This window comes from Thamnophis sirtalis, unplaced genomic scaffold, assembly GCF_051295495.1.
Source record: "Thamnophis sirtalis isolate CommonGarterSnake01/CBP01778 unplaced genomic scaffold, rThaSir2_p1.2 scaffold_8, whole genome shotgun sequence".
Classification (NCBI taxonomy): domain Eukaryota; kingdom Metazoa; phylum Chordata; class Lepidosauria; order Squamata; family Natricidae; genus Thamnophis; species Thamnophis sirtalis.
This window is the reverse complement of record NW_028261388.1, coordinates 9107096-9123696: the sequence shown is the minus strand read 5'-3', so window position 1 is coordinate 9123696 and position 16601 is coordinate 9107096. Positions and strand designations below refer to the sequence as shown.

General features: G+C 43.4%; 1 protein-coding gene across 2 annotated transcripts in view; it reads left to right on the top strand.

Annotated features, from left to right (window-relative positions):
• GRM5 (glutamate metabotropic receptor 5) overlaps positions 1–16601 on the top strand; it is a 272063-nt gene that overhangs the window by 212195 nt on the left and 43267 nt on the right. For both annotated transcript variants that reach the window (XM_087721072.1, XM_087721071.1), the window contains exon 8: positions 10905–11844. In XM_087721072.1, coding sequence (XP_087577198.1) covers positions 10905–11844 — 940 coding nt within the window. The remainder of the gene's footprint in view (positions 1–10904; positions 11845–16601) is intronic.

Here is a 16601-nt window from a genome sequence, read left to right as displayed (position 1 = left end):
ACATCTGACCTTCTGGTCTACAAACCAGCAGCTTAACCATTAGGCCACTGCCTTCCCTTTTTGACCCTAAAAGGAGACTGCTCCTAGTATAAAAATATTCAGAGTTAAAAATGCCAGTGCAGATACTTTGATCTCTATTGTGTCCCAAAATCACACATTTTATTTATGCTTTTATGACTCTAGAAAGAGTGCAGAGAAGAGCAAAAAAAGATGATTAGGGGACTGGAGGCTAAAACATATGAGGAATGGTTGCAGGAACTGGGCATGTCTAGTTTAATGAAAAGAAGGACTAGGGGAGACATGATAGCAGTCTTCCAATATCTCAACGGCTGTCACAAAGAAGAGGGAGTCAAACTATTCTCCAAAGTAGCAAAGGGGTGGAAACTAATGAAGGAGAGAAGCAACTTAGAACTAAGGAGAAATTTCCTGACAGTTAGAACAATTAATCAGTGGAACAACTTGCCTCCAGAAGTTGTAAATGCTCCAACACTGGAAGTTTGTAAGTAGAGCTTGGAGAACCATTTGTCTGAAATAGTGTAGGGTTTTTTGCCTAAGCAGGGGGTTGGACTAGAAGACCTCCAAGGTCTCTTCCAACTCTCCTATTCTGTTCTATTCTATTCTCTTTCCCTTCTGTGTGACAACTGATTAAGAGAGAAGGAAAATGTCCTTGGAATGCCTGTTTCCAGCATCCTGTTTGTTTAGTATTCCGTACATTTTTGCTTTGCTCTCTCTATGGTTTATTTTTGTTGTTTTTTTTTTGCAGTCCTGTTAAAAAAATCTCATCCAGAAGCAAACCTTTGAAAAATGAATGCTGGGGTTTGGCTGCAACTTTTCTTTTTCTTCTAAAGCGACGTGTCGGATTTTGTTGCAATCCAGAGAGCTTTGTGATGTTGTAAAAACAGGCAAGAATCCGATGCCACCTGAAAATAAATTGATCCCTGTGCAAGCATTTGTAGGAACCATTTGCAGGATGCATAAAAATCGGGTTGCTTCCCGTCAGCTGTCAAGGCTTAGGCTGTCTTTTAAAGTCACTGTTCTAACAATCTAGAAGACAAATGCTACCTTATTTGCAAGTTTTCAGTCTGGCCAGCAAGTTGTTGTTGTTGTTGTTGTTAGTTGCGAGTCATGTCTGACCCATCGTAACCCCATGGACAATGTTCATCCAGGCCTTCCTGTCCTCTAGCATCCTCTGGAGTCCATTTAAGCTCACACCGACTGTTTCGGTGACTCCATCCAGCCACCTCATTCTCTGCTGTCCCCTTTTCTCTTGCCCTCAATCGTTCCCAGCATGAGGCTCTTCTCCAGGGAGTCCTTCCTTCTCATTAGGTGGCCAAAGTACTTGAGTTTCCTCTTCAGGAACTGGCCTTCTAAAGAGCAGCCAGGGTTGATCTCCTCTGGGACTGACCGGTTGGATTGCCTTGCAGTCCAAGGGACTCAGTGCAGGAGTCTTCTCCAGCACCAGAGTTCAAAGGCCTCCATTCTTTGGTGCTCAGCCTTCCTTGTGGTCCCACACATTGTAACTGGGAAAACCATAGCCTTGACTACACACACTTTGGTTGGCAGGGTGATGTCTCTGCTTTTTAGTATGCTGTCTAGATTTGCCATAGCTTTCCTCCCCAGGACCAAGAGTCTTTTAATTTCTTGGTTGCCATCCCCAACTGCGGTGATCTTGGAGTCCAGGAAAATAAAGACTGTCACTACCTCCATTCGTTCCCCATTTATTTGCCAGGAATTGCCAGCAAGTAGGTTAGGGAAATCTGCCCCCTGCCTTAAAGGCTTATCTTCCCCTCCCCCAAGACTCTGTTACTGTCTTCTGAAGCAATAATTTCATATCCCCTGGAAAAAAAAGGAGAGAGGAAATCATCTCCCAATTAGCAGCTGAATGAAAATTAAGACTCTTCCTTATTCAAAATGCCCTTCTTGGTGGATCTCGCAAGGCTTACTCAGCTGTCCTTGAAATGCCTCCTGTCCTGAGATGGCTGAAAGTCTTCTTGTTTGACCCAAGACAAAGTTGTCCTAGAGACTTCAGGGATGTGCACTGAATGCAAAGTTACTCTTGTTTCTCTCCACGTTTCCAGAGGCAAAAGAGATGAGTAGCCTATTCAACCATGTTGTCTGTTATACTTCTTCAAACAGCAGCCAAGGGACCAAATTGGTAAATATTGATATCACCAGTATGGTTCCTTGGTCATGCATGCGTTGTATAATTCTCTCCTCTTTTTTATTTTTCTCTCTCTTTCCTTTCCTTCCTCCTTCTCTCTCGCTTTCTCACCTCTCTTCTATCTCTTCCTTCCCTTCTCTTTTCCCTACTCTCTCTCTCTCCTTCTTTCTCCCCATTTTCTATCTTCCCTTTCCTTTCCTTTCCTTCTCTTTCCTTCCTCTTTCTTTTCTCCTCTCCTCTCATCTTCCCTTCCCTTCTCTCTCCTCTCTTCTCTTCCCTTCCTCTTTCTTCTCTTCTCCTCTCCTCTTCCCTCCCCTTCTCTTCCTTTCCCTCCTTTCTCTTCTCTTCTCTCCTGTCCTGTCCTCTCTCCTTCCCTTCCCTTCCCTTCCTTTCCTTTCCCCTCTCTTTCCTCTAAACCTTTTTTTTCCCTTATTTTTGACAGCATGGAAATAATTAATTGAAACAAGATCCAATTAGGAGTAGAAAACATTTCCAATAGTATTTATATTCCTTAACCCAAGATTTTTGACGAGGTATCAATCACAATTTAGGTTTAGCAGAAGCTCTGTATTTGGGACAATATTATAAAAAAATAGATAAAAATGGAAAGATTCCTCTAGGAATGGATTTGGCAGTTTAAGCTCAGAAGAATCTATAGTGGGATGAATTCCAGGCACAAGTGTAACCCACTACCCTCGATCTCCCTCCCCCCATATGTATGAGTTTGCACATACATGATACATACATTTGTTCATTTGTTTCTTATTCATTCATCAGAGTGGGTGCATATTTCATTTGTCTTGAAATATAGAAGTAGATACAATCTCATTTTTTTTAAAAAAAGGCATAAATTAATTTTAAGTTCTTTTCATCTTTTACAATCACCCTAGCATACGTTTTGTAGCTTTATCTTTCTTTGTAGATTAGAAGCTTTATTTCTGGATTTTCCTGGGATAGTTTTGAGATGAAATGATATCCCTTGATCACTCGGTCCAAATAGTGATAAAGAAGAGATGAAGTCTTAGGAAACAACTTGGTGATGCTGTAAGCACTCTCAGCTTTTAAAAATTAACCAGTACTGGAAAGGATCCCTTTGTCATTTTATGTTGTGTTTTTTAAAATCACATCTGCTCCCATTTGCTCTGGTAATGTTCAGGGTATTTTTTTTTAATATGAGTATAAATGCATATTGCGTTCTTCCTATACAGAAGCTTTATTGTTCATCAAGATTTGCTTTAAATCTTCCCTCCTAGGGGTCTGAAGTATTTCAAAGAACATTATTTATCAGAATATTCATGAACTGGCAGAGACATGATAACAAGGTCAGCCAATGTATAGGCATGGCAACTGGGTCAGCCAAGGGAAACTATTTGGTGACTGAGAACCATGCCAGACAGCTCGGAGCCTGGGCGTGGCTTACCTATGTAGCTCTGAGTCTGAGTGTGTGCAAGAGATCTAATCTAGTCTGTTCTATGAATTGAAACTGAAACAAAAATTGTTCTCTCCTCTGCCTGTGAACCAGCTGTTGGTAGTGTATATTTACTTATGTATTATATGAATGAATCCTGCTGAATCAGTTATCTGCGTGTGCTTTCTGGATGTGATTCTGACATTATTTTAGTTAGATTGATGCTAAAAGTGAAAGCAAATTGCATTTAGGACACACCTGTTGGGAAGGCAACTATTTTCTGTAGACTGATTTTCTCTTGGTCTCTTCCTCCTGATTGATTATTTTTTTCCTTGGGTTATTACTGTTTTTGAACTATTTTCAGAGGAGGAAAATGAGACCAACTCAGAGTCTTTGGGGTTAGTAGCACAGTAGTTAAAATAAATTGTTAATTTCAGTAGCTTTGAAAAATACAAGAAGAAAGTCAATGTTATGAATTCCACCAGCCTTTGATCAACCTTCCCTCTGAGCAAACATTTTTAATTCTTCATGTCCTCTAGATGTGCTGATGGTTTGATTTTTGAGATGACAGAAGTGAATAGATGAATGGATGATAGAGATGATAGATAGAAAGAAAGAAAGAAAGAAAGAAAGAAAGAAAGAAAGATAGATAGATAGATAGATAGATAGATAGATAGATGAGAGAGAGATTTAAATGAGATGATAGATAAACAGATTTAGAGAGAGAGATGGTAGATAGATAGATAGATAGATAGATAGATAGATAGATAGATAGATAGATAGATAGATGGATGAGAGATAGATGAGAGAGAGATTTAAATGAGATGATAGATAAACAGATTTAGAGAGAGAGATGGTAGATAGATGATTGATAGATAGATAGATAGATAGATAGATAGATAGATAGATAGATGATAGATAGATAGATAGATAGATAGATAGATAGATAGATAGATAGATAGGATGGATAGATGGATAATGATGGATGGATGGATGGATGGATAGATAGATAGATGATAGATAGATAGATGATAGATAGATAGATAGATAGATAGATAGATAGATAGATAGATAGATAGATGAGAGATAGAGAGAGAGATTTAAATGAGATGATAGATAAACAGATTTAGAGAGATGATAGATGATAGATAGATAGATAGATAGATAGATAGATAGATAGATAGATAGATAGATAGATAGATGATAGATAGATAGATAGATAGATAGATAGATAGATAGATAGATAGATAGATAGGATGGATAGATGGATAATGATGGATGGATGGATGGATGGATGGATGGATGGATAGATAGATGATAGATAGATAGATAGATGATAGGTAGGTAGGTAGGTAGGTAGGTAGGTAGGTAGGTAGGTAGGTAGGTAGGTAGATAGATGAGGTGCGTGTGAGAGAAGTGGAGAGAGAGAGAGGGAGATTTAGTTAATGACTCAACTTACAGATCCAATATTTTATTATTACAACCATGAAGGAAATCTCTAACTGATGGAAAGAAGAGAAATAAGGATGCCACCTGTTTGTGGAGTCCTGGCTGTTCTCTGAGCTTGGCTGTTTTCTTGCAGACACTTCATTACCCAACTAGGTAGCATCATCAGTACTAGATTCCAGCACTTCTAGCACTGTTTGGAATCCAACACCTTCAAGATGATATTACCTAGTAGTGACCCTAACATCACTCAGTTGGGTAATGAAACGTTACCAAGCTCAGAGAGCACCAAGGACTCTGCAGTTCAACCCAGAGCTACAAATATTCTCTCCTATCGACACACACTTGTTTCTTTTCTCCTTTTTTCCCCCCCTGGAACGTAGTTCAGTTCCTTAATACTGTAGAGGTACCAAGACGTTCCCTAAAAGAAAGCCAACAGAGTCATACTTTTAGAATACTAATAATTCGTTACCTTGGCTGACCTCTTCCTAGTCTAGTGGAGCGAGTTTAGTTGTCAACTCAGTTTTTTTATAGATTGGCCACTGGATTTCACCTCCAGCCCAATCAAAGGTGAATGTGGAAGATCTCCAAAACAATTAACCTAATGAAGAATTCTGGAGAACTGAAAAGTTAGTGATCCTTTGGCTTAAAGCAGGAGTCCTCAAACTAAGACCTGTGGGCAAGATACGGCCCCCTGAAGCCATTAATCTGGCCTGTGCAGGACCACAAGGCTGCCCCACCCACATCACCACCCACCCACCCACCAGCCCCCACCTGCCGGCCGAATGTAGGACTTACCTTCACGAGCTCCGTGGGCTGGAACTGGAAGGTAAGGCCAACATTTTTGGCCCGCAGAGTGCTTCTGGAGGCAGGGGAGGCCAAAAACGGGTCCGAGAGAGAGAGAGAGAGAGAGAGAGAGAGAGAGAGAGTAAGGGGGAGAGAGTGGGATAGACAGAGAGAGGGGGGAGGGAAAGAGAGAGAGAGAGAGAAACTTGTTGATTGTAAGTTCCTTGGGGCTGAGAAGAATTGCTGCAAAACTGAGTTTCCTGAAGTGCATTACTAGGTTCCTAAACAACTGAAAAAATCATCTAGTAAAAAGAAAAGTCAACCAAAAGAGCAACATGGAAACAAAAGCAAATAAAACACCCCCAGGGGCAAAACAAATTAAAGTTTAATTTGTGCGTATTAATAGCAATAGCAATAGCAGTAGACTTATATACCGCTTCATAGGCCTTTCAGGCCTCTCTAAGCGGTTTACAGAGAGTCAGCATATTGCCCCCAACAATCTGGGTCCTCATTTTACCCACCTCGGAAGGATGGAAGGCTGAGTCAACCCTGAGCCGGTGAGATTTGAACCGCTGACCTGCTGATCTAGCAGTAGCCTGCAGTATTGTTTAATGGACTGCTAAATTGGCCATGTTTAATGTTTATTCCATTTGTATGCCGCCCGATTCCCGAGAGACTCAGGGCGGCTAATAAGTAAAGGTGAAGGGGAATACAAACAAGAAAACAAAAAGACAAGCAAGTTAAAAACGCAGCAACAGTTGCAACAATTTGAGTGGGGCTGGGAACTCATCAGCCCCAGGCCTGCCGGAACAGCCAGGTCTTAGTGGCTTTGCAGAAAGCTTGAAGGGTGGTGAGGGTCCGGATCTCCACGGGGAGATCGTTGCAGAGGGCCGGAGCAGCCACAGAGAAGGCCCTTCCCCGAGGGCTCGACAGCCGACATTGGCTAGCAGATGGAATCCGGAGGAGGCCTAATCTGTGGGATCTAATTGGTCGTAGGGAGGTAATTGGCAGGAGGCGGTCTCTCAAGTACCCAGGTCCAATACCAACCCATGCCCACCTAGTCACCTGCCCACCTAGCCACAACTGTTAGATATCCACCCCCACTGACAGTGGTTTCCACCAAGGTCCTCTGTTCCAGCGGGAACAGAGGTTTAATCCCATTGGCCAAAGGGTCTGACAGATCCCTTTAAAAGGGGCTGCTGTCCAATCCTTCCTCAGCCGGATGTTTACCTGACTTGCAATAAAGAGCTGTTGTTACTGAAGCCTTGTGTGCCTATCCATTACCCGATCTAAAAACACCCATCCAGTCACATGCCCACATCGCCATGCCCACCCAGCTGGTCCACCTCCCCCACAGTCTGAGGGATAGAGCCGAGGTGGCGCAGTGGTTAGGGTGCAGTACTGCAGGCCACTTCAGCTGACTGTTATCTGCAGTTCAGCAGTTCAAATCTCACCGGCTCAAGGTTGACTCAGCCTTCCATCCTTCCGAGGTGGGTGAAATGAGAACCCAGACTGTGGGGGCGATATGCTGACTCTGTAAACCGCTTAGAGAGGGCTGAAAGCCCTATGAAGCGGTATATAAGTCTAACTGCTATTGCTATTGCTACTGTGAATTGACCCCCTGTTTAAAAAGTTTAAGGACCCCTGGCTTAAAGGAACTATTAGTGAGTTTTGGTTCAACGTTTGGATCAATCAATTATATGGAAGGAGTTGGTAACATTTTATAGAAACACATCAAGAAACTTGTTTTTTAAAATAATTAAGATAAACTTTATTTACACAGTACGTGGATAATTTAGTTATATAATATAGCTCCTAATAGTCTACAGATAAAATTCCTTCAGTGCAGATTTGCCTACGTCTTATTTTTTCTGCTGCAACACATCTATTATTGGCAATTAAAAACAGTTTGCACCTGCCACGCCTTGCCTATCTCAAAATTATTATGAAAGGAAGGAAAATTGGTTTTTAGCATTATACTGTCCCCTTCCTCCTAATTTTCCCTCTAGAAACTGCCATGCGCTTTGAAAGATGCATTAAAAAATAAAAAGACTAATTCTAGCGATCAGCAATTAGAATTCTCATTTGGCACGAAACTTCAGCTTCCGGCTATTGCATAAGTTATGACTCCGCATTCTGTGTCACCCTGCTGGGCTCTCTAAAACTTTTTAAAAATAATACGATACCATAAAATTACACTTGTATGAAAAATTCAATCTATTCTCACTACTGGGAGAGATAGAAGAGGCCTGGACAAAAAAACCAGATTGCTTTAATGTTTGAAGCAATCTTTTTCCTTGGTGTCACTGAGATGCACCAGACTTCATTTGACCGAGGGAACGTTAATGCCTCAGCTAAGATGGGTGGCCTTGAAGTATAAAGGAAGAAGACTGCAACCAAATTGAACACAGTAAGGAACAATTATTTCGATTTAGCTTGTGGCGATGTAACATCAGCCAGGAGAAATACAATGCTAATGCAGAGCGGTAGCTTGGCTAACCTAAGACTGCTAGCTCTGTTTGGTTCATTCTTGCATGCTTTCCAACAAGCTAGCTTTCCACACCAGAAAAAAAGATGAGTGGCTTTCCTGCAATGTCACCTGGGGCCATAGGAGCATGGGGGTTCACATACTTAGCATCGGAAGGGGTATTCAGCAGGTTCTGACCAGTTCTGGAGAACCGGTAGCGGGGAATTTTGAGTAGTTCGGAGAACGGATAAATAACACCTCTGACTGGCCCCCATCTATTCTCTGCCTCTTGAGTCTCAGCTGATCGGGAGGAAAGGGAGATTTTACAGTATGCCTCCCCCACCAAGCCATGTCCCCAGAACTGGTAGTAAAAAAAAAATGAATCCCACCACTGCTTAGGATGCTGGGTTGGAAGTTAGCAAGCTCACGTTTGAGAGCCAAGTGCTGCTGTGGGACAGGTTGAGCTCCCACACATGTGCTTTCGGTTAGCCATTCCTGACCTAGGGAGTTTTGAGGAGCCTCTACTGAACCAGTGAATTTTGGGGGGGACTGAGACAAATTAATAGATCCAGCCACTTCAGAGTGATACATAGCAGAAGACAAAGTCAACAATCACAATCAGCGTAGCTCCATAATGTCACCAGGGGAAATTCAAAAGCATCCATCAAGTGCCTGGAGAATAATGCAGGAAGGAAGGAAGGAAGGAAGGAAGGAAGGAAGGAAGGAAGGAAAGAAAGAAAGAAAGAAAGAAAGAAAGAGGGAGGGAGGGAGGAAAGGAGGAGGAAGGAAAGAGAAAGAAAGAAAGGAAGGAAGGAAGGAAGGAAGAAAGAAAGAAAAAGCCATCGCCTTTTTTCATAGGGAAAGAAAACATCTGAGAAATTGCATTGCAAGGGCACATTTAAGGACAGCATAAATGTCAACAATTTATTCCAGGAAGTGAGAAACGAGTCATCTGGTGCCATATGTGAAGAGTTTAAAATGTAAATGAATGACTACTGCAGTTGCTTGATTAATCAGCTGAAGAGCTAAAGGAATTGCCCTTCCTGGGTGTGAAGAGGGGGAGAGAGTGGAAGCTAAATATTAATGTGGGATGTGATCATTACGATGAGGTTACTCTGCAGAGTATGTATCTTTAGGGGAGACCCTAAGACTGGCTGAGATTCTCTCCAGGTGGCTTCATGTTTGGCAAACGATAAAACCGATTAACTTTGGGGAAAATCAGATACTCATCAATTTCTCATTAAAGCAGCCGGAGGGGGCAAAGTTATGACACCTACAAGATTAAAAAGAGTCATTAAGTGCCAGCTTTAGGAGTGGTGCAGTGGCCTGGAGCTGGAGCTCTTGCCTCACAATCAGGAGGCCGTGGGTTCGATCCTCGGTAGAGGCAGGTATTTATCTCTCTGGGCACAATGAGAATATATCTGGGAAGGAGTGCATTCCAGTCAAGCAAGAGACAACTCACTTCAGATGTTTCTGTGAAAAAAACCTTCCTCTCTAATAATTCCCAGAATATGTGCTTTATGGGGATGATAGCAGGCTTTAATTTAATGAGATTGATAGGCTCCAAAACCGAAGAATGACAAGTTGTAACTCTTCCAAGCAGATTTCTTTATTGTTCCTCACCTAAAGACAGCATCCTGCCAAACTAAAGCAAAGTAAAGAAATATACTCGGGGAACTATTAGGGAGGAGCCATCCTCACCCTCTTTTTCTCATACAAACTATCTAAACGGAGTTGTCTTTTGCTCCTCCGGAATGCGCTCGTTCCCTTTTTGGGAATCCAGACAACATTCCCTCCCAGATATTATCTCAGCTTCCTTGTGAATTCTATTTCAGTATTTACTGGTAACCTCCCAACCAAGTATTAACCACTTCCAACTTCTGAGCCCAAGTAACTTCATCAAATCCTCCTAACTTCTCAGACAAATCTCCAAAAACCTCTGCGTGATTTCTAGATTTCCGTAAACAAATTTCAACGTACGTGGTTTCTAGATTGATTGAAGAAAGATTGCGGTAGAAGGAGCCAGTGATTTGTTTTCTCATCAGCAACATATCAAGGAACAGGTGTTTACAGAGCCGGGGTGGCACAGTGGTGAGAGTGCAGTACTGCAGGCTACATCTGCTGACTGCCAGCTGACAATTTGGCAGTTCGAATCTCACCAGGCTCAAGGTTGGCTCAGCCTTCCATCCTTCCGAGGTTGGTTAAATGAGAAATCTAGATTGTTGGGGGCAAGAGGCTGACTCTGTAAACTGCTTAGAGAAGGCTGCAAAGCCCTGTGAAGCGGTATATAAGTCTAAAGCGTATGTATAATATATAAGTCTAGAGCCAAGGTGGCGCAGTGGTTAGGGTGCAGTACTACAGGCCACTTCAGCTGACTGCTATCTGCAGTTCGGCGGTTCAAATCTCACCGGCTCAAGGTTGACTCAGCCTTCCATCCTTCCGAGGTGGGTGAAATGAGGACCCAGAGTGTGGGGGCGATATGCTGACTCTGTAAACCGCTTAGAGAGGGCTGAAAGCCCTATGAAGCGGTATATAAGTCTAACCGCTATTGCTAAGTGCTATTGCTACCTGCCTTAACCAGCGTTGCTGTGTTTTTTTTAAAAAAAAACCTATTGTCTTCTTTATTTCCTTACCAGGTTGCGATTTAATCCCAGTTGAATATCTACGGTGGGGTGACCCAGAGCCTATCGCTGCAGTGGTTTTCGCCTGCTTGGGTCTCATGGCTACTTTATTCGTCACTGCCGTATTCATCATGTACCGCGACACGCCGGTGGTCAAATCCTCCAGCCGCGAGCTCTGCTACATCATCTTGGCTGGCATCTTTTTGGGTTACCTGTGCACCTTCTGCCTGATCGCCAAGCCCCAGCAGATCTACTGTTACCTCCAAAGGATCGGCATTGGCCTCTCCCCAGCCATGAGCTACTCCGCTCTCGTGACCAAGACCAACCGCATCGCCCGGATCCTGGCAGGCAGCAAGAAGAAAATCTGCACCAAGAAGCCGCGATTCATGAGCGCTTGTGCCCAGCTGGTCATAGCTTTCATCCTGATCTGCGTTCAGCTTGGCATCATCGTCGCCCTCTTCATTATGGAACCCCCGGATATCAAGCACCACTACCCAAGTATCCGGGAGGTGTACCTGATATGCAACACCACCAACTTGGGGGTTGTGACCCCGCTGGGATACAATGGTTTGCTCATCTTGAGCTGCACCTTTTACGCGTTCAAGACCAGAAACGTCCCCGCGAATTTCAACGAGGCCAAATATATCGCCTTCACCATGTATACCACCTGTATCATCTGGCTGGCCTTTGTGCCCATTTATTTCGGGAGCAACTACAAGATTATCACCATGTGCTTTTCGGTAAGCCTGAGCGCCACCGTGGCCCTCGGTTGCATGTTCGTACCAAAGGTGTACATCATTCTCGCCAAGCCAGAGAGGAACGTGCGCAGCGCGTTCACCACCTCGACCGTGGTCCGCATGCACGTGGGCGACGGGAAGCCTTCTTCTGCCGCCAGCCGTTCGAGCAGTTTGATCAACCTGTGGAAACGAAGGGGATCTTCTGGAGAAACTCTAAGGTAATCCTTGATTTAGCGCTATGTGTTTTTTTCCCGGGCTAGATGGACAGAGAGAAAATGCTGGTCTTAAACATGATTGCTTCTACGACGCCGTATATTTCACAGATGTTATTTAGAACGATCGGGCGTTCCTCAAGATTCAGGAAACTTCTTTCCACTGGATTTTGTTTTGTACCTTTTCTGCAACACAGACAATATTTAAGCAATTTGTATTCTGAATTTGGGATGAAATTATTTTACCTGGCTAGATTCAGGTTATCGGCTAATACGCTCCAGATTTCCTGACATAACAGCGTTCTCTATAGTTTTTATCCTTTTGCCACTGTAAGCCGTCCGGAGTTACCCTGTGGTAAGATGGGTGGCTAATAAACTTTGCATGTAATTAAATAAATTCTGAATTTTAGGAATATTCGGAGGATACTAATTGGAGGAAACTGCCCTAAATATAGTCTTCTGGTTTTCCTTTTTCTTCCCTTTTCTTCCTTTCCATTTTTCTGTTTTTCACAAGTTTTCTTCTTTCTCCATAGAAGGGGCGCAACTTATCCTACAACAGATCATAGCCCATGATGGATCTTGATCTGCTTCTTGGAAACAAATGGTGTGGTATTGGTTAAATTAAATAATACGATAGCAATATATGCAGACTCTCACTTTTCAAGTATTAACAGATCATTTCTTCAAACAGATCATCAGAGTTGGTGTGTACCTTTTCCTTGTGTTGTGGGAATTGCTTCCTCTTCCCAGCTATACTTCATATACAGGTAGTCCTCGACTTACAACAGTACATTTAGTGACAGATTGAATAGAGTAGAATAGAATAGAATAGACCGCCTACTGCCAATTACCTCCACTAGGCCAATAAGATCCCATAGATTAGGCCTCCTCCGAATTCCATCAGCCGGCCAATGTCGACTGGCAACTACCCGGAGGAGAGCCTTCTCGGTGGCTGCTCCGACCCTATGGAACGAACTCCCCGTGGAGATTCGTACCCTCACCACCCTTCAGACCTTCCGCGTAGCCCTTAAAACCTGGCTGTCCCGACAGGCCTGGGGCTAAAGACTTCAACCCCACCTGAATAGTATGACTGTTGTGCTTTTTAACGATGTATTGTCTTTATGTGTATAACTTGTTTTGTACTTCCCTCCCCTTGAATTGTGAGCCGCCCTGAGTCCCCCCAGGGAAAAGGGCGGCATACAAATAAAATTAAAATTAAAATAAAATAAATAAAAATAAATAGAATAGAATAGAATAGAATAGAATTCTTTATTGGCCAAGTATGATTGGGCCAAAGGAATTTGTCTTTGGTGCAGATGCTCTCAATATACATAAAAAGACAAGATACATTCATCGAGAATCATAAGGTACAACACTTAACGATAGTCATAGGGTACAAATAAGCAATTAGGAAACAATATCAATATAAATCGTAAGGATACAAGCAACGAAGTTACAATCCTGCGGTCATAAGTGGGAGGAGATGGATGATAGGAACGATGAGAAAACTAATAGTCATAGTAATGCAGCCTTAGTGAATGGTTTGACAGTGCTGAGGAAATTAGTTGTTTAGCAGAGTGATGGCATTTGGGGAAAAAACTGTCTTTGTGTCTAGTTGTTTTGGTGCGCAGTGCCCTATAGTGTCGTTCTGAGGGTAGGAGTTGAAACAATTTATGTGCAGGATGCGAGGGGTCTGTGGATATTTTCCCAGCCCTCTTTTCGACTCATGCAGTGTACAGGTCCTCAATTGAAGGCAGGTTGACAGTAATTGTTTTTTTCTGGAGTTACATTGGCACTGAAAAAAGTGACTTATGGCCATTTTTCACACTTACGACCATTGCAGCATCTCCTTGGTCACAGGATTGAAATTCAGATGCTTGGCAGGTGACTCATATTTATGACGGTTGCAGCATTCCCCCCTTTTGTGACCTTCTGACAGGACAAGCCAATAGGGAAGCCAGATTCTCTTCACAATCGTGCTACTAACTTAACAACTGCAGTGATTTGCTTAACAACTGTACCAAGAAAGGTCATAAAATGAGACAAAACCCACTGCACCAATGTCTCACTTAGCAACAGAAATTTTGGGTTAAATTGTGGTCCGAAGTCAAAGACTACCTGTATACCATGACAGGGTTATAATTCAATAGGGGGGGGGAGGGGATCCTTTCATACACACAACTTTAGATGTAGAGGGTTCTAGGCAGGGTGGTTAAAAATCAATATCTTTTTTTAAAAATTAAAAAAAAATGGATTTTAAAATTTTGAATTGGATACCTAAAGATAGTTTTCTATTTAAGATACATTAATAATTTAGTTCATTCAGCATGAAATGGAGCTTAGTTATGTAGCGTGAGGCTGTATATTCTGCAATACTGACATTTCTTGATAAACTCATTCATTGGATCCAAGCTCTGCAAGCGGAGAGAACATCCACCGCATTGCTGCATTCACACAATTTCCCAGTAACCGTGAGATAAATCCTAAAACAAAGTTCAGGAATATTCCTTCATCCCATTGTTTTGCAAATCTAGGTACACTACAAATTGCATGATTGTTTGAAGAGAAATGCATCTGTACCACCAGCAGGGGTGGGTTTCTCGCCCCGTTCCAACCGGTTCGGTTGGAACGGGGCCGGCAGCGTCCTTGTGCACATGCGCTGTGCACGCATGCGTACTAGCGTCTGTGTGATGCTCCAGCTGCTCCTGGAGGATCATGCAGGCGCTGCATGCATCCTGCGCATGCGTGGAAGTACAGAACTCGTCAAAACCGGGTAAGAAACGCGGGCGGGAGGGTGGACCCTTTGGCGTTCCCGGAAGTTACTTACTTCCAGGTTCGCCGACCAACGGGTTCGCGGGGACCGCCGCGAACCTCCTGAAACCCACCCCTGCACCAGGCTCTAAGGAGGAAGGGCAAGCAGTGAAAATGAAAGTGAAACCACCTGAGCAGCTTATAATATTAAAGAGCACCTGTCATTTCAGATCCATCACGGCAGTGCCTGTTAGCGGCAGGGCTGGGTTCCGGCAGGCACTACTGCTGGTTCGCTCATGTGTGCGCTGCGCGTGCATGCGCAGTGCAAGTAAAATTGTTCTGTGCATGCGGAGAACTGAAAAGCTAGGGAACCGGCTCGGGGGCGTGGCAGGCCTTGGTCGCTGCCAGTTCCAGCGAGCCAGGCCGCCGAACCAGTAGGAACCCACCACTGGTTAGCGGGAATCCACTCACCTACTGCCTGCCATATCCCTCACTTTGTTGTGTCACTGCCGCATCATCAGCCATCCCATTAAAATGAATGGGACTGTTGGTGAGTCAACAGCGAGTCAGAGGAGGAGCCGCTGCGGGACAGAGATGACAGTTGCTCTTTCAAAATTATGACTTAAATTGAGTTGATTTAAATCAAGCCCTTTTACTGGTGATTTAAATCATGATCCACCCTGTTCTAGGTGCAGATAAAATGAGGCTTTGTGAGCAAAAAAGTGTGAAAAAATGTAGAATGCAATAGTTTTTGTACGATCCCTATAAACATTGTTGTTGTTGTTAGTTGCGAAGTCATGTCTGACCCATCGCGACCCCATGGACCACATTCCTCCAGGCCTTCCTGTCCTCTACCATCCTTTGGAGTCCATTTAAGCTCACGCCGACTGCTTCGGTGACTCCATCCAGCCCCTCATTCTCTGTCATCCCCCTTCTTCTTTTGCTGCCATCTTTCCCAGCATGAGGCTCTTCTCCAGTGAGTCCTTCCTTCTCATTAGCTAGCCAAAGCATTTGAGTTTCCTCTTCAGGATCTGGCCTTCTAAAGAACAGTCAGGACTGATCTCCTCTAGGACTGACCGGTTGGACGGCCTTGCAGTCGAAGGGACTCGCAAAATTCTTCATACCCAAGTCTTTACATACTAACACACATACACACTTTGGGGACCTGTTGAGTGAGCTGCATGTATGCCAGAAGAAAGGAAAAAAGAGCTTGGACACAACAAGAGATGAAGATTGCTTCTCCTTCCCTCTCTGAAGCTATTAATCCCAAATTTGTTTCTCTCCACTGATTGTCAAACTCACCGTGGGCTTTACTGTACATCTCAGCACAGCACAGTGAAGAGACAACATAATTGCTTCGTAACTAGAAATTAATCATTCACCATTCAGTAGATAAGATCATTAGCTGCTATTTTTGGAATTTCCATGAGTGTTTTCCAAGCCATTCAATTACTATAAATTTTACTCTTCGTCTGTCATTCCTGCCTCCTCTTTGCTTTCCCTTCTCGGCCTGCCGTTACTTATCCTTCTAATTTATCCTCAGATGTACTTTTAAGTATCCCCGTGATGCAATTGCTTCCTGTGGCCTTGCCGTTTCCAACGCTTGTTATTCGTCACCTTGGTGTCAAGGTCTGAAGTTAATTCTTTGGTGGCCTCCTTATTCCTAATTAAAGAGATGCAAGAATAATAAAGAATGAAGGCAAGCCAAGAAGGCGGCAGCAGCGTTAGCGTGGATGGGGTGACCTTTGTTAATGAAGCAAAGAGCATTAAGACAAAAGCGGTGTTGAGTTTCGAAAGGGTCTGTTGTGTCGACAGGGTCATTAGCCAGCAAGAGACACATGATAATCCCCATTCAGAGGAGCCTTTCAGAAGCAATTCTTCCCTATTCCAACCACAGAACGTAGCCATTCTATTCTCTGAAGGACTCCATGGCTTACATCTGCATAGCTTCTGCAGTCACACCGCTTCAGGGGGAAAAGCAACCATGGAAAAAAGTAACCAGCCGAATAGGT